This window comes from Chinchilla lanigera, unplaced genomic scaffold (genome assembly GCF_000276665.1).
Source record: "Chinchilla lanigera isolate Chin_1 unplaced genomic scaffold, ChiLan1.0 scaffold00095, whole genome shotgun sequence".
Classification (NCBI taxonomy): domain Eukaryota; kingdom Metazoa; phylum Chordata; class Mammalia; order Rodentia; family Chinchillidae; genus Chinchilla; species Chinchilla lanigera.
In genome coordinates, this window is record NW_004955496.1 from 8,237,052 (window position 1) to 8,262,259 (window position 25,208).

The 25,208-nt window shown below is 35.7% G+C and overlaps 1 protein-coding gene across 1 annotated transcript in view; it reads left to right on the forward strand.

Moving 5' to 3' along the window:
* LOC102027546 (zinc finger protein 709-like) overlaps positions 1 to 24,546 on the forward strand; it is a 28,486-nt gene extending 3,940 nt beyond the window's left edge. The window contains exons 2-4 of the mRNA XM_013505394.1: positions 19,291 to 19,417; positions 19,620 to 19,680; positions 21,232 to 24,546. Of these exons, the coding sequence (XP_013360848.1) occupies positions 19,291 to 19,417; positions 19,620 to 19,680; positions 21,232 to 23,305 (2,262 nt within the window). The 3' untranslated portion in view covers positions 23,306 to 24,546. The remainder of the gene's footprint in view (positions 1 to 19,290; positions 19,418 to 19,619; positions 19,681 to 21,231) is intronic.
* The last annotated feature ends 662 nt before the right edge of the window (positions 24,547 to 25,208 follow it).

Consider the following 25,208-nt stretch of genomic DNA (forward strand, 5'->3'; position numbering starts at 1 on the left):
ATATCTAATTTCTTTTTTGTTTTGTTTTGTTTTGTCTTTTTGAGACAGGGTCTCGCTATGCAGTTCAGGCTGGCCTTGAGCTCACTTTGTAGCCCAGGCTGATTTTGAACTCCCAACGATCCTCCTGCCTCAGGCTCCCAAGTGCTGGGATTACAGGCATGCGCCACCACACCCGGCTTACATTGCATGTTGTTATCTTTAATGTAGTTACTCAGAGTACAATATATGGGCATAAAAAATTCTCCAATTGATAATAGCATGAACTTTCCTTTTCAGTGAACTAAGAGACACTAGTATTATAACCTGCAGTTTTTTCTTTTTCCTTCCTTTCTCCTTTTCCCTATCCTAGTTCCGTTTTCCTTTTGAACAATTTCTTCCCATTTCACAATAACTATTGTACATTTTAGACCTTATTTAATCTTTCAGTTTCTCATACCGTGGAGACAATGTGATATTTACACATGTGAGTCTGATTTATTTCACTTATGAGCATGGTCTCATATTGCATCCATTTACCTATAGAACTCTCAAGTTTATCCTTCTTTATGGTTAAGTGGTACTCCATTGTACAAAAATACCACATCTTTTTTATCCATTCCTCAGTTGATGGACATTTGGGTTGTTTCCAAGATTAGGTCTTACAGATTGTGCTGCTATAAACATGGGTGCACATATATCACTGTGGTATGATGTTTTCAGTTTTTCTGGGAAGATACCCAAAAGGGAAATACCTGGGTGGGATTAGATCTCTAGTCCTAGCTTTCTGAGGAATCTGCATACTGACTTCTGCAGTGGTTTCACCTTCTGCATTACCACCAAGTGTGAAGAATGGTTCCTTTTTCCCCACAGCCCTGCCATCGTTGTTATTGGTTGATTTCTTGATGGTAGCCATTCTTTTTAGAGTGAGATGGAATCTCAGTGTTGTTTTAATTTGCATTTCTCAAATAACCAATAAGTTGAGTGTTTTTTCGTATATTTATTTGCCACTAGTATTTCTTCATCTGAGAAGTGTGTGTTCATCTTAGATGCCCATTTCTGGATTGGGTGTTTGAATTTTGGGGGCCTGATTTTTTTTTAACTTTTTCTATGTTCTAGATAGAAGTCCTTTGTCTGAGGGACAGCTGGCTAATTTTTTTTTTCCCAATTCATAGGTTTTCTTTTCAGTCTGTTGGTGATTTCTTTTGATGTGCAAAAACTTTTTAATAAGATGAGATCCAAGTTGTTGATTCTTTGAAGTATTGGCTGTGCAGTTTAGTTTTTGTTTAGAAGCTCTCTGCCTACCCCTATGTCTTCAAGATTTCTATCTACTTTCTCTTCCAGTAGGTTTAGTGTTTCTGTTTTAAAATTTAGATCTTTGATCCATTTTGACTTTATCTTAGTGCATGTTGATAGACATGGGTCTAATTTTAGTCTTTGGCATGTGGAAAGCCAGTTTTTCCAGCACCATTTATTAAAGAGGCTATCTTTCTTCTGGTGTACTTGTGTGGCCCCCTTCTCAAAGATAAAGTAGCTGGGTGTGTTTTTAGTTATGTCTGCATCTTTTATTCTATTACACTGATCCTCAGGTCTGCTTCTCTTTCTTTTTTTTTTTGGCCAGTACCAAGCTGATTTTATCACAGTAACTTTGTAGTATAATTTCAAGTCAGGGATTGTGATGCCTCCTGCCCTGCTTTTGTTGCCTAGAATTGGTTTTGCTAGTCTAGCTCTCTTCTGGTGCCAGATGAAATATAGCAATGTTTTCTTTAGTTCTGTGAGGTATGCTAATGGTATTTTGATTGCGATTGCTTTAAATCTGTATAACAGTTTTGAGAGTATAACCATTTTCATTATGCTGGTTCTTCCTATCCATAAGCAAGAGATACGTTGTATTTTCTGATATTGTCTTTGGCCTCCTTTTTTAGGGTACTATAATTTTCAATATATAGTTTTTTTAGTCCCTTTGTTAGATTGATTCCTGAGTATTCCCTTTTTTTGATGCTATTGTGAAGGGTGTGATTTTTCTGAACTTGATTATTAAAAAGTGGCTTGAGAGCTGTTCCTTTATACTTTTTTCTTATTGTAAATCTTTGGTTTTATTGTATTCATACAGTTTAGTGAGTATTAAATAGATGAGAAAGACTATGTTATTTTCTATTTGATCTCTGACAAGATAGATTCTCTTGTCATTGTTGAAAGATGTTACATCTTGATAGTTTCATGATGTATGGACAATAATTTTGCCTCTTCTGTTTCAGTCTTTATTTCTCTTTCTTGCATTATAACATGACACATGAATTTTGGTCTCTTGTGACAGAACAGTGAAGATAATGAATATCCTTTATTGGGTTAATAATTTCCCTTAGTTATTGCAGGCTGATTAGGTCTGCAATCTCCCAAATGAGTGTATGGTGGGTGCTAAATAAAAAGAGGCAAATGGAATGATTTCAGGGCTCCAGGAGGATCAAAGCCCTCTCACAGAATTCGAGATTGTGTTAGGGCTATGACCAAGACCTTCTCTGGTTGACCCATATTTATTTCATTATGAGAAGAAGGGAGAGGAGTACTCAAGAAGGGCAGAATCACTCAAGGATGTTTCAAAGTAAGGTATTAAATTAATCCACCCAGGAGTGAGATGCTATAGTCTTAATCTATAGGCTATAGTCTTTATCTAGTTGAGATATGATACAGGTGTCCTTGGCTGTGATGTTGTCTTATCCTTTGAGGCTTTCCAGCTTCATCCACCAGTACAGGTTTTAGTAGGGATTAGTGACTCACAGAGGTTCACTTACTATGAGTCCACAATTTTTCAGACAAGGAGCCTAAGCCTTGGACAGATTCACAAGTGAACATGAAAGGCCAATTGATTAATTTAAGTCTTGCTCAGGTCGGCTTCATAGTGCTGTCCATTAATTCTTGACTGATTTCTGATCCTAAAATAATTCATGCAGAGTGTCCCCATGTATAGTCCCACATGTTAGTTTTCTGGGGTATATGTTATCTAGTTGTAAGTCCCTTTTGGCTTTTTATTAAAGACCTTTAGTAAATAATCAGTAGAAATTAACATTTAGAAAACATGTTTATGCCACAATTCAAATAATCACATAAGGCTTTTCTTTGTTGAGTTAGGTTTCTGATGCTTAATTATCCTAATTTTCTGATAAAATATACAAACATCACTTAGTTGTAATATTGAGGCTGTGTGTGTGTGTATGTGTCTGTGTGTGTTTGTACATATGTATACTTCAGATTGCATCTAAGGCATAACATATGCTAGGGACCAATGCTACCACATACCTTCCTACCAAGATGAAAAGCTACTTTCTAATCAATCCTTATAATTTTACTATTTAATGTTTATCATGACATTGAAAATCTGCATACATAGGTTACAGCCTTTCTTTTTGTGTACATGTTGCCTGGTTTCAAGTAAAGATTGCAGTAACTTGATGAAATTTCTGCAGAGTTCCTATTTATTTATAGACAGAATCTCACTATGTACCTCAGGCTGGCTTTGAACCCATGAATCCTCCTGCCTCTATCTCCCAATGCTGGGGCTACAGGTGTGTAAAGCTTGCCCTCTTAGCCTTTTTCTTTGTTTTATGACATGGGAGACCTTATCTAGCTAAGCATTTGTCTTTAGTAGAGTGGTTGCATTAATATATAATTTATATACATAACAAATATATTCATCCTGGAGAACTGGTGCATATATGTGGCTCATCTTGATCTATATCTTAAAGTTTCATTGAAGCACCTATGATCCCTTTGGGAGATGAATTTATAAAGGGAAGTTTTTTGTTTGCCACTTGAGTTCCTTGCTAACTTGATGGATTCTGTACAACCCTTCTTATTCATATTCCGTGTTTGAAATTTTGCATATTATTAAGAATTTATATCTACTATCTAAAGTTCATTAAATGATAATTTAATTATACTTTTATGCACACACACATATACACACGGCCTCAATATCATAATTCAGTGATGTTTGTATATTTTATCAAAGACTAGGATAATTAAGCCTCAGAAACCTAACTCAACAAAAAAACTCAACTCAGCAGAGGTATGCTCATGTAACACTAGCATTCCAGAGGCTGATCAACAGGATAAAATTGAATGGGCAGCATGGGCCACATAGTGCCTCCTTGGAAATTAAAATATCAATGATCTTTGCAAATATTTCTCATTTTCATACTGAGCTTTGCTATTACACCTGCCTTGTTGTTACTACTTGTTATGTTTATATTTTTCAGATTATTGATTACAGTTTTATTATTTAATGGTTACATTTTTCTCATGAACTGCTTTGTTAAACATATTTCTTAAAACCTTTATATGTAACTGAAATTTTTTTATTTTAAACTTGGACAATATTCTTAAATTATCACCTAATTCTAAATATTTTAAAACTCATTTGTGACTTGTATTAGAAACAAGAGATTATTTAAGAAGGAATTATGCATCCTTTTTTTTGAGGAAAATTTAAATATATCTAACACCTAGGAGAATGAGTATTATTAAGTGACTTAGAATGCACCATTTATACTTTGGATTTCTGAAGTTAGTTAACATTTAGAACTACAATCACCTACCTATGTATTATTGATTTAACTATTTTACTTCTATCTCAGTGAAGTTGTGCTGTTTACTACTTGAATTCCAGGGATCTTCTCAAATATATATCTGATTTTATGCAGGTTGCCTAGCAATACAAAGACCTGCTAAATCACTCATTTTGACCTTGAAATTGTCCCGATATCCTGTTTTTGCATATATGTAGCACCATCCCTTGCTGCATTCATTTTTAAAATTTTATTTTATTTCATTTTATTATTTACTTACTTTCTTGGTTTTTTTTTGGTACTGGGAATTGAACCCATTATCTCAGGCTTGCCAGGCAAGCGCTTATGCCACTGAGCTATATCCCTGGCCCACTTTTTTTTTTTTTTTTTTTGAGACAAGGTTTCACTATAGCTCAGACTGTCCTTTAACTCAGTATGAAACTAGAGGCAATCCACCTGCCCTAATTCTCCCAAGTGCTGGGCTTACAGGGATGCACCATCATTCCCAGCTCTCTCTTTTTGCTGTTCAGCTCCCATGTTTTAAACAACATGAAATAAATGTCCAGAGGGAAAATCAGTATTACAAATAGAAACCAGTATACAGTGGTACCTTGTTTTATGAACTTAATTTGCTTTATAATTTTGGGGAAGATGGATGCATTTGTGGTTGTGTGGGAAGATAGCCATGGTTGTTTTTGTCACCAGATATGGAGTTGGCAAATGCAAGGAAAATTTTGTTGATTGCTTTTGTTTTGTTAACTAAATTATTTGCAAACAGAAGCATTTGTGAAGCACAGTATTACTTTATTTTTAAATAATCAATTATGACAAACACTATCAAAATGTTTTATATAACACCAAATTTATATGTTTCCTAGAACACACACACTGTGAGAAGCTTGATCATGTGGGCCTGGCTGTAATGGCTCCAGATGCATGTACTTTCCTATAGTCAATGCTAAGAAAATAAAACTATTAGTTACTAAATTCTGGCTTAAGACCTTGACACATTGGTCTCATTTTGCTGTATCACCATAGAGAATGCTAAGATAATAATTAAATAGTTGTTCATTAACATAGAGTTATTCAGAAGCAATTCTTGGCCTCTTACACTCATATGCACATTTTTCACCTGCTGGCCAGTGAACAAATCAAAGTAGTCTATGTATTTGTTTAAGAATGAAAAAAGATTTGCTCAAAGCTTGCAGTGGGGAGATGCAGTCACCATCACTCCGTTCAAAGGTGGGCAATGGTAGTTTAGCTTAAGGAACAGAGTACAAGGTACACAGAGGGGTATTGCAGAGCTCCACACTGGCGTTATACCTTCCAGCTATCTTTAGCTCATTGTCCCCTTTCTTGTAGAAAGGAAGCCAGGTTCCAGGCTTCTTGGTATCATCATCTGTGTATTTTGTTTTTCATCTGGGCTAAGGAGAGGTGGGGAAACTGTACATGCCCTAGGCCTCATGAAGCCACTTGTGTGTAAATAGAAAAATACTATCTTTAAATGCCCTATTTTTCATCTGGGCATGGTGGCCCATGTGTATAATCCCAGGAGCATGGAGGCTGAAGCAGGAGGATCACTTCGAATTGGAGGCCAGTCTGGACTACATAGTGAGACCCTGTCTCAAGGTAACCAAAAAAAAAATAATGAACTTCCATTTTTCAGTGCTTACTGCAATACTATTTTATCTGTGTACAGCCTAAATTTCACCATTGTATCTTCTTTTAGTACATCTTTGCAATTCATGTAGTTTACAATCATCTGGGAGCCTGGTTATGTACCACAGCTTGTTTCTTTCTTTTTAATCCCTTCTCCCTTCTTATCCCTTCCTCCCTTCCCTTCTAATTCACTATCCTCATTTTCATTTTTACTGATACTATTAATCTTAGCTCTTATTATGGCATATAATGCACATTAATTGAGGTTAATAGATTCTTGTACATGATGTATCTTTATTCTACTTATTTCCCCCTTCCCTCCTCCTTACCCCTCGCACTTTTCCCATTGGGCCACTTCCCTATTACAAGAGATCCATCTCCTGGTCCCCTTCCATCCCCTGTATATCATTCTCTCCATTCGTACTTTGCCTCACTCAAAAGAGCAATACTGTATGATATTTAAGCTTCTATGTCTGGTTTATTTCACTCAACATTATATTTTCAGAGGCATCTATTTCCCTACAAAAGTCTCAAATCTGTCATTCTTTATAGCAGGATAGTACGCCGTTATTTATAGTTATCACATTTTCTTTGTCCAATAATCTGTTGATGAGTATAAAGGCTTTTTCCATGATTATTATTATGAGTTGTGCTGCTATAAATGTTGGTCTGCATGGATTATTGTAGTATCTTGTCTTAAGCTCTTTGGGGAAAATACCTAAAAGGGAGAGATGTCGGTCATATGGAATTTCTAACTTCAGTTCTTTTAGAAAACTCCATAGTGATTCCTTACTGGTTGTACTAGTTTACATTCACACCAAAAATGAAGAAGGGTTTCTTTTTCACCACAGCCTCACCAGCATTTGTTATTATTTGATTTTTTAATGATTGCCATTCTTTCTAGAGTAAGTTGAAATCTTAGCATTTTTTTTTTTTATTTTGCATTTCTGATGGTCAGAGATTTGGAGCTTTTCTTTTTTTCATATGTTTGTTGACCATTTGTAATTTTCCTCTGTAAAGTGTCTTCTTTTCTCTTGTCCATTTCTGGATTAAATCATTAATTTTAGGTGGTTTAATTTTTTCTGCTTCTTTATATATTCTTAGTATTACTCCTGCATCTGAGGAGTAGTGGGCAAAATTTTTTTTTCCTGCTCTGTACTCTGTCTCTTCACTCTCCTGATTCTTTTGCTGTATCAAGGCTTTTTAGTCTGATATAATCCCCTTTGTTAATTCTTGCCATTCTTTCTTGTGCAATTGGAGTTCTGTTTAGAAAATCCTTTCCTGTGTCTGTCTTCAAGTATTTTCTGTTTTACCTTCCAGTAGGTTAATGTTTCTATTTTAATGTTTAGATCTTTGATTCATTTAGATTTTAATTTAGTATATAGTGAAACATATGGGTCCAGCTTCAATTTTCTGTACACATAACCAGTTTTGCAAGTACCACATGTTGACAAGGTTGTCTTTCTACCAACATATACTTGTGGCCCCTTTGTTGAAGATCAAATAGTTAAATATGTCTGGAGAAGCTTCTGTATCCTGGATTCCATTCCAATGATCCACATGTCTGTTTTTGTTTCAGTAATGTGTTGTTTTTTAAATCACTTGCTTTGTACAGCTTAAAGTCAGATATTTGTATGACTCCTCCTTTGCTTTCATTGCTCCAAATTGCTCTTGCTCTTCTGGGTCTCATCTGATTGCATGTGAATCTTAGGCTTCTTTCTTCAAGATCTGTAAAGTATAGTGTTGGTATTTTGTCTGGGACTGTATGAAATCTGTGTAAGAGTTTTGGGAGTATGGCCATTTGGGCAATATTGATTCTGCCTATTCAGATGCAGGAGATATCTTTCCATTTTCTGATGTCCTCCCCAGTCTCCTTCTTCAGAGTTCTGTAGTTTTGTATGTAAAGGTCTTTCACTTCCTTGGTTAGGTTAATTCCTAGGGATTTTATTTTTCTGGAATCTACCATTAATGGTATTATTTTCATAATTTCCTTTCCATCCTGTTTTTTTGGTGTACACAAATACTAATGATTTTTGAGTGTTGATCTTGTATCTGGCTACTTTGTTGAAGTTTGTTATAACTGCTAAGAGTTCTTTGGTGGAGTTCTTTGGGCCTTCTATATAGAGAATCGTATCCTCTTGAAATAGTGATAATCTACATTCTCTTTTCCTATGTGTATCCCTTTTATTTTTTTCTCTTGACTGATTGCTGTGGCTAATGTTTCAAACATATGTTGAATAGAAGAGGAGAAAGTGGACATCCTTCCCTTGTTCCTGATTTTAGGAGGAATGCTTTTAGTTTTTCCATATTTAGTATGAAGTTGTCTGTTGGTTTGCCATAAGTGACTGGATGGCTCTTCCCTCATTCCACTCCAGGACATTGGTACTGATGTGACCTTGGCCTGTTCTGCAGCCTGAGTTTGCCCAGGCCCTTTGAAATAAAATGGCGGCCCCACCTATCTGCTTCTGTTTAGTGTGTGTGATGTTATGAAGCACAGTGCGGATTCACTTCACTCACCAATAGCTGGCTGTGAGGGGCCTCTCGGGAAGCAGTGTCTTGTATTCTCAGTCCTGCTTTTGACTTTTCACCTGTGCCTCATACCCATCCCATTTCCTCAGACTGGCACGTTGAATGTAGAAAGTTGGGATTGAGTGGGAGAAGGTTTGGAGCATGCTCATAGCCAGGGCTCTGGTATATCCCCTGAAAATTTCTCCATATGGAGCTTAGTCCATGCAGTTCTTTTTCTTTTAACTGTGGGAAAACATCCTATACCTAGTGCACCCTTCATAGAAGATGAAAATGAAAGTGAAGAGTCCTGTTCTTTTCTCTTGTTCCTCCTCTTCCTCCTTCCCTGCCATTTGTAGGTGATACAGAAACAGTGTCTCTTTATCAAATATTGTTCAGACAGGCTACACTTAATGGAGAGCCCTTTGGGACATGTGCATTTCCATTTGATATTTATTCTTACCTAGCAGTGTACAGCAAAGTATTCATGAGCATAATCTTGTGGAGTATAAATTGCTTGAGGAATTAAAATTCAGTGTCATGAATGATGGGGTTCAAGGACCTTTCACGTTGGGCTTCTTAGAGTCTGTCCTAGGAGCTTTACACTTAGCTTCTTTAGATATTAAGTACTTGGCTAGGTCCTGCCTTTCCGCAGAACGATACTTAAATTTCCATTTTAATCTTCAAGAGCTAACAATTGAAAAAGCACAACAGAATCAAGTGGCAGGACATCCACTGGCATCACATCCAGGACATCTGCCATTAGATCAGATCTGATCTCACAGTTAACCTTTCCTAATCAGAGTTATCAGAAAAATGACTCTCATGATAAAAATGAGCTTGGGCAACTATTCCTGAGGAAGGTACTCCCTCTCATTCTTTTTTACACATTCTTCAAGGCTCATGGTAGCCTTATAGCCAATTCTTAGCCAGGTTGCAAGAGGCTGTCTGAGGACAGATACCACATGCCCGAGCAGCAGAGAATATTGTGTTACAGCAGGTTTTTGAGAATGGTAATAAGGATTGTAAACAAGCCTTATGGGTTGTCCAAACAACTAAAAATCTGAGAAGCTATTGAAAGTATACGAAGATGTGGGTACTGGAGATCATAAATCTGTGTTTGCTCGAGGTGTTTTGTTAACTTAAACAAAATTAGGCTTCTTAAAAAAATACAATGTTTTAATTGTGGCAAAACAGGCACATATTGATAAACAGTGCACTCAACCTAAGGAAGAGAGGATGAAATTATCCCTGTCCTGGAAGGGAAAGCTCTGAGCCTCTGTCCAAGATGTCAAAAAGGAAATGATTGGACTAATCAGTGTTGCTCTAAATATTGTCAAAATGACACTCTACTGGCAGGAAATGGGATTCAGGCCTTGTCCCAGGCCCAACAAACAGTGGGGGCATTTCTCATACAGTCTTACAGCCCCAATACTCAGTGGGTCTCCAGAGGAGTGTTGAGTTCCTTATTACCAGAACCCTAGGAAGCACAATATTAGATCTTCCTGCTGTTGAATGGGTGACCTTAATTGGTGGAGGTAAACTTGTTAAAATGTTAAAATCCCCATGGGGATCTGGGGACCTCTTCCTTTAGGTACTATGAGTTTTGTCTTAGAAAAAAGTAGCTTAAACATACTGGGTGTTGAGGTACTTCCTGAGATTATTGATTCAAACTATTTGAGAGAAATTCAGGTTGTGGTTCAGTTGCGTGGTATCTGGGTTTTTGAACCAGGAGGTTGTATTGCCCAGTTGATTCTTTCACCTCCTGGTCAAAACTAGAGCTGCTAATTTAGAACAGATGTGAGGGAATAAAATATCTTGCAGTACTCATAATGAGGTACTTTTCACTCAAAATATCATAAGCCATTGGCCCATGTATACTGTTAAGATTAAAGGAAAATAATTTCAAAGGTTAATGGATACCAGTGCAGGTGTTTCAGTGATGACTTCATCTCAGTGGACAGCTTCCTGACTCACCCAAACATCACTCACCTCCTTAGTCAGGTTCAAGTTGCCCAGGAAGTTCACGGAGAGTGCTGCACCTTTGTGCTATGTAGATCCTGATAGTTTTAAGGGAGTTTTTCAGCCATTTATTGCAGGAATCCCAGTTGATTTGTGGGGCAGGGATCTGCTAAAGAATGGTGAATTCAAATTACTAATCAGGCACTCCCACCTGTTGATAGAAAGATAGCTTCAATAGTGTGGCTTTAATGTGTAGATCTTTGATCCATTTTGATTTTGATTTAATACATGGTGAGTGATACAATTTCAGTCTCAGTCTCTGCAAACAGATAACCAGTTTTCCTAGCACCATTTGTTGAATGGGTTATTTTTCTTCCAACATAATTTTTGGCCTCTTTGTTTAAGATCACATAGCTGAGCATTTGGGGTTGTTTCTTCATCCATTCTGTTCCACTGATCCACCTGACTGATTTTGTTCCAGTATGTGCCATTTTTGTCACTGCTGCTTTGTAGACTACCTTGAAGTCAGGTATATTGATTTCTCATTGTACTTGATTACTTTTGCTATTCTGCATCTCTTCTGGTTCCATAGGAATTTCAGGATTGTTTTCTCTAAATATGGAAAATACTGTATGCTTTTGATGTTTTTGTTGGGAATGCACTGAATCTGTATGACATTATTTGGTGTATGGCCATTTTTAAAATATTTGGATTTTTGAGACACAGTCTTACTATGCAGCCCAGGCTGGCCTCAAACCCAAGACTGGCCTCAAACTCACAGAAATCTTTCTGTCTCAGCCTCCTGAGGACTAGGATTACAGGCATGTGCTACCATGCCCCCAGGAGTATCATCACTTTTGAAAGTGTTAGTTCTGCCTACCCAGAAGTAGGGCACATGTTTCTATTTTCTGATTTCCCCTTGAATCTCCTTTGACAGAGTACTGCAGTTTCTTAGAGGAAGTCTTTCATTTCCTTGGCTAGGACAATTCCTACAGTAAGTATTTAGTTTTCTTGACGCTCTCATGAATGCTAATGCTGTCAGAATATCCTTCTCATCAACTTCCTAGTGGAGTAAAAAAATGCTAATAATTTTTGAGTTGCTTTTGTGTCCTGGTACATTGCTGGAAGTGATTATTTTGGTTTGTTGAGACAGGGTCTTACTATGTAGTCCAGGCTTGCCTTGAACTCACTATGTAGCCCAGGCTGACCTTGAACTCACAGCGCTCCTCTTGCCTTAGACTCCTAAATGCTGAGATTATAGGCGTGAACTACCATGCCTAGCTGAAAATGGTTATTAACTCTAAGAAAATTTTTGGTGGAGTTTTTTGGTCTTCTGTGTAAAGTATTATATCATCGGCAAATAATGGTAATTCAAGGGCTTCCTTTCCCATACACTGTATATCCCTTTTATTTCTTTCTGTTGCCTGATGATCTGGGTAATGTATCAAGTACTATGTTGAATGTAAGTGGTGCTAGTGGGCATCTTTAAATTGTTCCCAATTTTAGAGGGGATGCTCTTAATTTTTCCATTTAATATGACATTTGCTGTTTGTTTAAAATAGTTTTTATCAAATTCTGGTATGCTCCTTCTATTTCTAATTTCTTCACAGTTCTTATGAAAATGTGTTTGGATTTTGTTGAATACCTTTTTTGTATCTATGATCCATAACCATACTTCGGTTCATGTAGTATATTACATTTATTGATAAATGTATATTGAACCATCCTTGCATCAGTGGGATAAAATCTAGTTGGTTATGATGTATAATCTTTCTGATGACATGCTATATTCTATTCACTAACATCTTGTTGAGGAGTTTTGCCTGTATGTTATTAGGGAGATTGGTCTATAGGTTTCTTTTTGCAGTGTGTACTTTATCAGATTTCAAAAGGGCGGGGGATGTAGCTCAGCGGCACAAGTGCCTGCCTGGCAAGCACAAGGTCCTGAATTTGATTCCCGGTACCAAAAAAAAAAAGTCTATCGGAGTTCAGAATCAGAGTGATCCTGGTGTCCTTAAGTAGATGTAGGAACACTCCATCCCTTTTCATATTTTGCCAAGCTTGAGGAGTAGAAGTGATACAAGTTTTGAAAGTTTTTTTGTAATTCAGCAGTGAATCCATTGGGTGTGAACTTCACTTTGTTGGTATGTTCTTTCCTATTGTCTCTTTTTCATTGCTTGTTCAGCATTTTTTGTATCTACTTGGGTTAGCTTTGTTAATTTTTACAAGTTGTGAAATGTGTGCATTTCTCTAAAATTTGCCGGTTTGTTGAAATATTTTTTAAAGTATTTTATATCTTCTTGATTTTAACAGCATCTGTTTTGATTTCTTTTTTTACTTCTAATTGCATTGACATGAGTCTTTTTTTCTTTTTCTTTTGGTAAGTGTAACTAAGGACTTACCTATTTTGTTTTTTCATTCAATTTGTGATATTTTCAATATTTTTAGTCCCAATTTTATTTATTTCTGCTTTAATCTTTATAATTTCCCTTCCTAATTTTGCTTTTGGCCTGGGTTGATGTTTCTCAGGTAGCTTAAGATTTTTCATAAAATTATATATTTGAACTTGCTCTGTTTTTCTAATGTGATTGTAGTAAACACATTTGTAGCAAACATTGATTGCAGTAAACGTCCCTCTTCGAACTGTTTTATAGTGACCCATTGTTTACAGTGACTTGTACAGGTATTGCCATTAACTTCCATGAATGTTTACACTGATTTTTACCTTGATTTCTTCTGTGACCCATTGGTTGTTTAGGACTGTGTGATTAATTTTCCAGGTTCTTCCAGCTTGTCTCTGATTTCTTCTGTCATTGATTTTTATTTTCATTCCACAGTGGTCTGAGAGTACACAAGGGGAGATTTTGATTATTTTGTTTATTTGAGCAGGTTGTGGACTAGTGATCTACTTTGGAAAAAGGATTATGTGCTGCAGAAAAGAATGTCAACTCTGCTTTAGTGGCATGAAATGCACTGTAAATATCTATTAAATACACATGTCCAAAGATATGATTCATTTCTGATAATTTGAGATGATTCTGTATTTATCTGGATCTTATGTTGAACGTTATGTTTTCTGAAAATAGGGGCTCCAGTACTCAATACATAAATATTTATAAACATTATTTTCTTGTTGGGTTGTTCTCTTAACTATGTAGTGACATTTGTCTCTTCTAATCAGCTTTACCTTGATGTTCACATTGTCCAAGATTAAAATTGGCTCTCCTTGTTTTGGGGGACCTACTGCATGAAATACTATTTTATATTTCTTAATTTTTTAGTCTTTGTATATTGGTTTGCATTAAATGAGTTTTTTGAATGCAACATAGTGCTGAATTCTGTATTTTTGATGCAATCTGCCAATTTGTCTTTCATTTTTTATTTTAAAGAGAAAAATAATGAAAACAATGATACAGAATTTTAAAACACAATAATAAGAGATTAACAATGGTTAATATAATGCATATTATCTTCAAAGTAGTTGCTCAGATTGTAAGATATAGGCATAAAAAATTGGTCAAACATTATAAGCACAAACAATTCTTTTCACTGAACTAATAGAAATTAATAATATAATTATCTTAGCTATATTGTGTATGTGTGTATATATACATTTTTTTTTCTTTTCCCTTCCTTCTTTTCTCCTTTCCCCCATCCCAGTTGTTTTCATTTGAGCTGTTTCTTCCCCTTAAACAGTATCTGAGATACATTTGGATCTTATTTATTCTTTCAGTTTCTTATACTAGGGAGACAATATGATGTTTGCACATGCAACTCTGATTTATTTCATTTATGAATATGGACTCAAGTTGCATACATTTACCTATAAAAGCCACAAGTTTAACCTTCTTTATAACTGAGTAGTATTTCATTGTACTAAAAATACATCTTTTTTATCCATTCCCCAGTTTATGGACATTTGGGTTGTTTTTAAGATTTAGCTATTATAAAATGTGCTGCTATAAACATGGGTGCACATATGTCACTGTGGTATGAGGTTTTTAATTCTTCTGAGAAGATACCCAGAAGGAGAATACCTTAGTGATTTCATCTCTAATTCTAGTGTTTTGAAGAATCTCCACACTGATTTCCACAGTGGTTTCACCAGTCTACACTCCTACCAAGAGTGGAGAAAGATTCCTTTTTCCCTATATCCTTGCCACCATTTATTATTTGTTGACTTCTTGATGATTGTCATTCTTTCTGGGGTGACATGGAATCTCAGTATTATTTTAATTTGCATTTTTCAGATGACCAATGATGTTGAACATTTTTTCATTTATTTATTTGCCACTTGTATTTCTTCATCTGAGAGTGTGTGTTCATCTCAGATGCCCATTTTTGGATTGTGTCTTTGAATTTTTAGGGACTGATTTTCTTTATATGTTCTAGAAGAAAGTCCTTTGTCTGAGGGACAATGGGTTAAAATTTTTTCTTACTCCAGGGGTTGTCTTTTCACTCTGTTGGTGATTGCTTTTGATGTGTAAAAACTTTTCAGTAAGATGGGATCCCAGTTGCTGATTCTTTGAAGTACTTCCCATGCAGTCTGGATTTTGTTTGTAAACTCTCTGCCTACACCTATGTCTTTAAGATTTCTATCTACTTTCTCTTCCAGTAGATATAGTGTTTCTGTTTTAATATTTAGATCCTAGATTCATTTTGACTTTAATGCATGGTGATAGATGTGGATCTAGTTTTAGTCTTTGACATGTGGAAAGCCAGTTTTTCCAGCACCATTTATTAAAGAGGCTTTCTTCTAGTGAACATGTTTGACCAACTTGTCAAAGATAAGGTCACTGAATGTGTTTGTAGTTGTGTCTGCATCTTCTAATCTTTTCCAGTGATTCTCAGGTCTGTTTTTCTGATGGTACCATGCTGATTTTATCACAGTAGCTTCGTCATATAATTTCAAGTCAGGGATTTTAGTGCCCCCTGCCTTGCCTTTCTTGCCCAGGATAGCCTTTGCTATCCTAGGTCTCTTCTGTTTTCAAATGAATTTTATAATTGTTTTCTCTAGATCTATAAGGTGTGCTTGTGCTATTTTGAACAGGATTGCATTAAATCAGTATAATAGTTTTGGGAATATGGCCATTTGGACTATGTTAGTTCTTCCTATCCATGAACAAGGAATATTTTTCCATTTTCTGATATCTTCTTCAATCTCCTTTTACAGAGTACTGTAATTTTAAGTATGTAGACCTTTTAATTTCTTTTAGATTTATTCCTAAGTATTTCATTTTGAGAGGATGCTATTGTGAAGGGTGTTGTTTCCCTAATTCTCTCAGTGAGTTTGTTGTTTGTATACAGAAATACTATTGAATTTTGAGTGTTGAATTTGTATCCAGCTATGTTACTAAATTTGCTTATTAAATCTAGAAGTCTTTTGGTGGAGTTTTTTGGGTTTTTTATGGAGAGTATCATATCAACCGTGAATAATGATAATTTAATTTCTTCTTTTCCTATACTTATTCCATTTATTTCTCTGTCTTGTGAAATTGCTCTGGGTAATGTTTCCAGAAGTATATTTGATTAGGAATGGTGCTAGGGGACATCCTTGTCTTGTTCCTACTTTTAGAATGAAAGCTTTTAGATTTTGTTTATTTATTTTAAAGAAAATTTATAAAAATAATGGTATAAAATTTCAAAATAAGATTGTAGGAGAGTGTATAGTGTATTGTTATCTTCAAAGTAGTTGCTCATATTACAAGATATAGGCATGAAAAATTGGTCAAAAAACATAGGCATAAACCTTTCCTTTCAGTGAGATAAGAGCAATTAGTTGTATAACTATCTTATCTTGTGCATATATATAAGTATATATATTGTATACATATGAATATATTTATTTATCTGTTTTTTCCTTTTCTCCTTTACCCCATTCCAGTTTCTCTTTACTTTTGAGCATTTTCTTCCCATTTCACAATCTCTGTTGTACATTTTGGGTCTTATTTACTCTTTCAGCTTCTTACACTAGGGAAACAATATGATGTTTACACATGTGAGGCTGGTTTACTTCACTTATAAGTATGGACTCAAGTTGCATCCATTTCCCTATAAATGCCTGAAGTTTATCCTTCTTTATAGCTGAGTAGTACTCCATTGTATAAAAATACCACATCTTTTTTATTCATTCCTTGGTTTTGTGTTATTTCCAAGATTTTGCCATGACATATTGTGTTGTTATAAACATGAGTGCACATATATCACTGTGCTGTGATGTTGTAAAGGAGCTTATTAGACAAGGGTATAAGACAAAAAACAAACACATAAAACCATCACAGAGCCAAGAATACCACTGTTAATTAATTTTTCAAATGTTTTCTGTGGTTTGCAAGTGTTTATAGATAAGTGCACATATATATGTGTATATATATATGTGTATATATAAGTGCACATATATATGTGTGTATATATAAGTGCACATATATAATATAAGACATTTGTATATACAAAAAAGTTTTAAAGGTAACATTGTTTCTAAAGAGTTTGTTTTTATCTGAGAATTTATTTAACTCCAAATGAATCAGTTGTAGTGTCCTCTAAGGAACTCTTGGTAGCAAATAGTCCTTAGAAGGGAGCCTAATACAAAGAATGCACTGATAAATTTTTCTGGCCCTTTGTCAAAAGTGTTTTGCCTATATCATATGTGATCAGTGAGTCTCAAAAAGCTGCTCCAAATCACTGCCTTCTGGATCAAAATAGGGAAATCATATTTTTTGAGGTTGCTGTTTTTGTCTCAATTTCCAAAATATATGATAGCTTATTTGACCTCAGTATTAGGCATTATGGAAATAATATATATTTTGAAGACATTTTTCTTTTTATGAGTGCTGTGCTTATTGCACAACATGCTTAGTGAATGTGGTAATACAGTAGGGTAGAACCATGCTTCATTCAGTGACTGAGTTCTGTTCCTGTGATAAGGTCATTAAATGACTGGGGTGCTAAAAGAGGAATTGCATATAGTATATACTTTACAATACTCAGAACAAAGAAATAGTCAAAGTAAACGAACTTGGTGACTTTGCTTTTATTCGCATAATTCCTAATATTCTCTTGTAATATATAAAACATAAATGTTTTATATATTAAATATATAGGACATAAAATTACAGTACTGTACTATACAATACATTAAGCAAAAATTAGAGCATTGTATAAACAAGGTGTACTATACTGAAAGACATTGAAACTTTATCAGTACATACAGAATTGTACAAAAAAGATAGGTCGTAAGTCTATGTGGTAGGTCATATTTCAAAAATAATACACCTCAGTTGTAAGTCCAAACAATTAAATGAGGAATATCTGAATTGACTTCAATTTTTCTGTCTAGAATGTTCTTCAGTATTTTCTGTAGTGCTGGTTTAGCATTCATATGTCTCTTAAGGTGGTCTCTTTTAGGGAATGTCCTTATTTGCCCATCTAGTTTGAAAGGCAGCTTTGCTGGATAAGTTAAACTATGTTGAAAGTTTTTTACTCGTAGGACTTGAAATACATCACTCTAAGTCTTTGTGGTCTTTAAGGTTTGTGTTAAGAAGTGTGTTGTAATCCTAATTGGTGTACCTCTATAGGTGATTTTTTGTTTTTTCCCTGCTTTACATTATTGTTGTGGTGGTTTTGGAGTATTTGGCAGTATGATAAGGATCTGCCAAGGCGACCTTCTTTTTTCACCATAGATTTTCAGTGTTCTGTAAGCCTCGCTTATTTTTTACTCTTTTCTCATATTTGGGAACTTTTGTACTATAGTCTTTTTAGTGTTTTTTTTAGTATCTGCTTTGTGGTCTTTTCTTCTGCCTTTTTTTGTGATCTCTTTGAGTACTTCTGCATTATTTACCATTTGTCTTCAATTGCAGACTGACTAGTCAGTTCTGGGTCTCTCTCTGGGATGGAAATACGGGCCGCAGTGTTTGGCTGGGAGGAGACATTCAGTCCCATCATCTTCTCTGAGTTGGGTGCATAGCACCAGCCTGTGGATACAGGCACAGCATTCAGCTGGTGGTTGGTCCACCCTCACATTTCCCTTTCTATTACACCTTAGGAATTTTTATATCTCTGTGACAGCTAAGCATTTCATGTCAGTGAGCTACAAGATAGTACGTCTTCATTAATCCAATTCCACCCTCCAGTGAATAGTATAATACCTTCATTAGCATTTTAAATTCCTGTTAATGAATTTTACTTTGTGTTTAATTGCAGTTTGGTCTATGAAACCTGTTTCAAGTTTCACAGTGCTGTCTAAATTCAGTAAGAGAAGGAAGGCATCTATTTCCAAAATAATAATTTGAATAAATCATTTGATATTCATCCACCCCAGATTTTCCCCCACCTCTGATCTAGTAAGCTCACTCTGTGAACCATGCTTTACAGACAGTGTAGAAATAAAACTGGGGTTAACCAGCAGGGAACCAGTATTTCTATTCTACTGTTTCCTTAGCAGTGAATTCCCAGCTAGCATCAAAATTCCTGTGTAAGAAGTGCATGTGGAATAAGTGTTTGATGAGCAAGGCATGAAGTATCCATTTGTAGGATTTAGCTTCATTTCAGATTTTTATGAGTAGATTTGAGATATTTTGTTGTGAGTCTCACTTGTCTTCCTGGAAATATATTTCTGTTGACTTAGAAGGCAGTGATCTTTGAGGATGTGGCTGTGAACTTCACCATGGAGGAGTGGGCCTTGTTGGAACCACACCAGAAGAAGCTCTACAGAGATGTGATGTGGGAAAACTTCAGCAATGTGACTGCTATAGGTAAGGTAGATATCATTTCTCATTTATGTAATTGGAGGGCTTTGGTTATTGCTCATAAGTGCAGATTACTTTATTGGAATATGAAAATATTTTCATGAATCTCTGGGGCATGATCAAATTATACCATGAGTCCAGCTGGAAGCTAATAGCTTTTGTATAAATATTGTAACTCATTATTACATTTCCTTTTTCTACACTTTAGAAAGAAACTGGGATGACCAGAAAATGGAAGATGAGTACAAAAATTATAGGAAAAATCTAAGGTAATTTGCACTCACAAGAATGTTCCTCAGAGGTCAGAAATATGAAAACCAAGCAAACCACACAAATGAGGCTATGATAAAATAGGGAGCCAGGCATGGTGGCATATGCCTATAACACTAACACTTGGGCAACTAAGACAGGAAGCTTGCCATGATTTGAAGGCCAGCCTGTGCTATATAGTGATTTCAAGGTCAGCTTGAACTATGCCAGGAGACTTTGTGTCAAAAATCAAAACAATCAAAAAATAAATAAAATGAGGCCATGTTTAAATTTATTTAATTATACAAAATTTCTTTAAAGATGTATACATGTTTAGCATCTAGCCTCTGACATTTGAATATTTGAAATACCTCAATATCTGAAATGTAGGGAGTATTGAATGTATGCCACAATTGACATTATCTAATGTATAATACATTATTTTCTATTCTCAAGATTATAAAATTATAAAATTGTATTTAGGCATTGATTATAGGTATATATTTAAAAGTTTATGTTTATATGAGAGCCAAATGCAGGATATCTAAATACATATACCTATATTCTCAAAAAACTGCTTTCTTCTCAAATTATGTAAATAATGCTATATGTATTTAAATCCAGTATACACAATAAGTATTTGCAACATTGGTGATCTTGAGGAACTATTCAAAATCCAAATGAATACCCTTGTTTTGATAATAGCGGTTTTTAAGCAGCACTCAAAAGCAGTTAGTGTATTTATGTTCCAAAATACAGTATTAGAAGGCACTTTTCCATGTTAGTAAGAATATCATTGTAGCATCTGTGGAAAAATTCAGATGTTCCTCAAAAAAGTAAAACTAGAAATTTCATTTTACCCAGGTATACTTCTGTGTGCATTCACACAAAGCTAAAGTAATATTATACCGTACGTGCTTATCCATCTCTGTAACAGTAAAACTTACAAGGTAAAGCTCTGAAAGCAGCCTAGATGCTCATTCACAGATGAGTAGAGAGGCAAAGTGGGATAGCCTGGGCAAGACGGAGCATACTGGGAAGCTGAGGCACATTTTTGCTCACCTGGGTATCTTAATAATTGATGAGACTCAGTCTTATAGGAAAATCCAAATGAATAAGTGACTCTGAAAATGTAGCTCAGTGCTAAAATCCTAGGTTCAGTCTTCTGCACTGAGAAAAATGTGTGTCTATGTAATGAAATGGTATTTAGCCATAAATGAGAATGTAATGATGTTGTTTCATAAGAAATGCACGGATCTGGAACCCATGTTATGTTAAATAAGATAATTACAGAAAGTTCCATATCATGTTATATTTTATATGAGAAAATGAAAATATGAATTAAAAAGTAAAATAAAAGAGAGATGATAATAAAGAAAGGCAGACATTTTGGAGAGGGTGAAGAGGCTCAGCAGAAGGGTGAATTGCAGAGTCATGGGGGAAAAATAATCAACATATGATTATGCCTATGTACCAACTGTTCAAAATGAAAGTAATCAGTATGTGTTTCTAACATGTCACTGTCAAACTCTGAAATGAGTACGTTTTTTTTTTTTTTTTTCCTTTGGTAGAAGTGCAGAGATTGATAAATGCTGTCAGTATAAATTATGGTATAAATGTGGAGAAATGGATTTTATGACTCCTGATACAGATGTGCACATGAAACTGCTTGGTGTAAAACCAGGTGAAAGCCTTGCATGTGGAAAGCCTCTGATTGGTGATTCAGCACCAACTGTGCCCATCATACGTAACGCTGGACTCAAATCATATGTGCTCCATGGATTTGAACAGAAACTATGTAACTGTAACAGACACGGGAAAACCTTCACTGACTTTCAGTTTCTTCAGAAACATGTAAAGACAAATCCTGAAGAAAAACCCTATGGATATAAGCAGTGTGAAAAATCCTACTGTGATTGCACTGAAGGAAGTAATGCTGAAGAGAAATGCTTTGTACATAAGCAAGATGTGAGAGCCTTCAGTGTACCCAACTATGTTCAAATCCAGAAAAGAGATCACAGTAGTGTAGATACCTATATATGTATACAGTGTGGAAAAGGGTTGCATTCTCACCATGATATTCAGAAACATGAAAGAATTCACACTGGAACAAAATCCTATGTATATATACACAGTTGGAAATTTTTAAATAATAACACTTCGTTTGGTAATCATGAAAGAACTCACATCAAGGGAAAACACTATATATGTAAACAGTGTGGGAAAGCATTCAGCACACCAAGTCATTATCAGAGACACAAACAAATTCACACTGGGGAGAAATCTTACGTATGCAAGCAATGTGGGAAAGCTTTCACCACAGATACTTCTTGCCAAATACATGAAAGGACCCACAATGGGGAGAGACCTTATGTATGTAAGCAATGTGGGAAAGCTTTCAGCAGGCAGAGTGTATGTAAAATACATGAAAGGACCCATAGTGGGGAGAAACCCTATATATGTAATCAGTGCGGGAAAGCTTTCAGCACACACATCGTATGTAAAAGACATGAAAGGACTCACACTGGGGAGAAGCCCTATGTATGTAAGCAATGTGGGAAAGCTTTCAGCAGACAGAGTGTATGTAAAATACATGAAAGGACCCACAGTGGGGAGAAACCCTATGTCTGTATGCAATGTGGGAAGGCTTTCAGCACACACATTATATGTAAAAGACATGAAAAGACTCACACTGGAGAGAAACCCTATATATGTAAGCAATGTGGGAAAGCATTCACTACACATAGTTACTGTCAAATACATGAAAGGACCCACACTGGACAAAAACACAATGTATGTAAGGAATGTGGGAAAGCTTTCAGCACACACAGTGTATGTAAAATACATGAAAGGACCCACACTGGGGAGAAGCCCTATATATGTAAGCAATGTGGAAAAGCTTTCAGCACACACAGTTATTGTCGAACACATGAAAATGGTCACACTGGGGGAAAACCCTATGTATGTAAGCAATGTGGGAAAGCTTTTACCACACACCGTTATTGTCAAACACATGAAAAGACTCACACTGGGGGCAAATCCTATGAATGTAAGCAATGCGGGAAAGCTTTCAGCAGACACAATGAATGTAAGAGACATGAAAGGACCCACACTGGGGAAAAACCCTATGTATGTAAGCAATGTGGGAAGGCTTTCAACACACACAGTAATTGTCTAACACATGAAAAGACTCATAATGAAGTAAAACCCTATGTATGTATGCAATGTGGAAAAGCTTTCACTACACGCAGTTATTGTCAACGACATGAAAGAACTCACACTGGGAAAAAACCCTATGAATGTAAGCAATGTGGGAAGGCTTTCACTACACACAGTTCTTGTCAAATACATGAAAGGACTCACACTGGAGAGAAACCCTATGTGTGTAAGCTATGTGGGAAAGCTTTCAGCCGGCACAGCGTATGTAGAATACATGAAAGGACCCACAATGGGGTGAAACCCTATGTGTGTAAGCACTGTGGGAAAGTTTTCAGCACACACAGTTACTGTAAAGCACATGAAAGGACTCACACTGGAGAAAAACCTTATGTATGTAAGCAATGTGGGAAAGCTTTCAGCAGGTGCAGTGAATGTAAAAGACATGAAAGAACTCACAATGGGGAGAAACCCTATGTATGTAAGTAATGTGGAAAAGGTTTCACCACACACAGTTCTTGTCAAAAATATGAACAAACCCACACTGGGCAGAAACTATGTATGTAAGAAGTGTGGGAAAGCTTTCAGCACATACAAGAGTTGTCAAAGGGATGAAAGGAATCAAACTATAGAAACCCTGTGAATGTAAGCAATATGGAAAAGCCTTTCAGTTACTCTGGTAATCAGCATAGACATTAAAAAATTAGGAGAGGAAATTAACTTCAAATATGTAAAGTTACTTGCATTGACATGAAAGGACAGTGCAGAGGATCCCTTTATTTGTGTACAATGTAAAAAAAAATCAGTACATAGGTAGTATTACATACCTTAATGAATTCATAGAATAGAGAATCTGTACCTGTGTAATCAATGTGGGAAATATTTTACTTTTCTCAGTGAATTCAGTTTCATAAAAGAATTGACATGAGAGGAAACCAGATGTATGCAATAAATATGAGAAACCCTACCATTTTTCTCATCTTGAAAGTCATGAAAATATTTCCACTAAAGAGAACATCTATGTAAATGATGTGAAAGCTTTTTATGATTGTCATAACATTGGAAAACATGCACAAACTCAAAATGAGACAGTGTAATACTGAATGTGAGAAAAAGAATCAGAGTGATAGAGACAAAACTGTACTAGAAATGACAAACACAGATTCAAACCACACATACAAAGACAGTTCCTTCAGTATATCTGTGGATTAATGCACTAAAGAGATAGGAAAGTGCATTGCAATGTTAAATTCACAATAACAAAGCACCTTGTATGCACGTCTTCAGTACATAGCCTTTAAGGGACATTTTACATGCAAACTATTGCCTTAGTTCTGTGGATAATATGAAGTATATTTATGCAGTGAAATTTTATTGCATCCTAAAAGAACGGCAGTCCTTCATTTATAACAATGTAAATTAACCAAGAGGTCACTACATGCATAGACAAAACTTGATTGTTTTTGTTTTTACCACCTAAAATTGACAACTTTAAAGAATCAAGAGTATTTAGTGATTGTTGCCATGTGTGTGGGTGGGGAAGTTGAGCAATGTTAATGAGAAAGCAGAATGTTTTTCTTATAGTGTACAAAAGGGCATAGATCTCATAGTGACTAGGATTGATGCAGTGCCATAGTATTACAATTTGCTAATAGTTGTTTTTAATTTCTTGTACATGTACTATTATGGTTTGTGTCTAGATGTCCCCCAAAGCCTCATGCAGTGATAGGGTTTTTTTTTTGGAGGTGGCTGAATCTAGAGTGTGTAATTGATTTGTAGTGCAATGTTGGGATTAAGGGTATTGGGGTTAAGAGTGGATGATTACTGGATCAATCCACTGATTGGGTTGGCACCACCCTAATCCCGGTAGACTGGATACAATACAAGGGATGAAAAGAGACTCTCTCTCTCTCTCTCTCTCTGTGTGTGTGTGTGTGTGTGTGTGTGTATGTGTGTGTCTGCCTCTGCCTCTGTCTCTGTCTTTCTTGTTGCTTTAGCTGTCTTCTGCCACCATGAACTTTTACCCCTCTGCCATGTGCCACCCTGCCTTGGAGGCAGCCAGTTATGGACTGAAACCTCTACAGTGAGCTAAATAATAAACCTTTCCTCCTCTAACTTTGGGTGTTGGGTTTTTGTCTCAGCAATGAGAGAAAAGTAACTGACATACCCACAGGTAACTGTGCTACGTGATGCAAATGCTACCACGGAAGTATGTGGTAATTTCACAATATAAATAACAATAGATTGCACTGTACAATTTCAGTATATGATTTCATTATTTGTTTAATGAAATAAATAAAATAAATTTAGCAAAAATACATGATGTGTCCACAGAATCACATTTCTTAAATTTTTACAAATGTAATTTAGTTTGTACTGTATTTATTTCTGA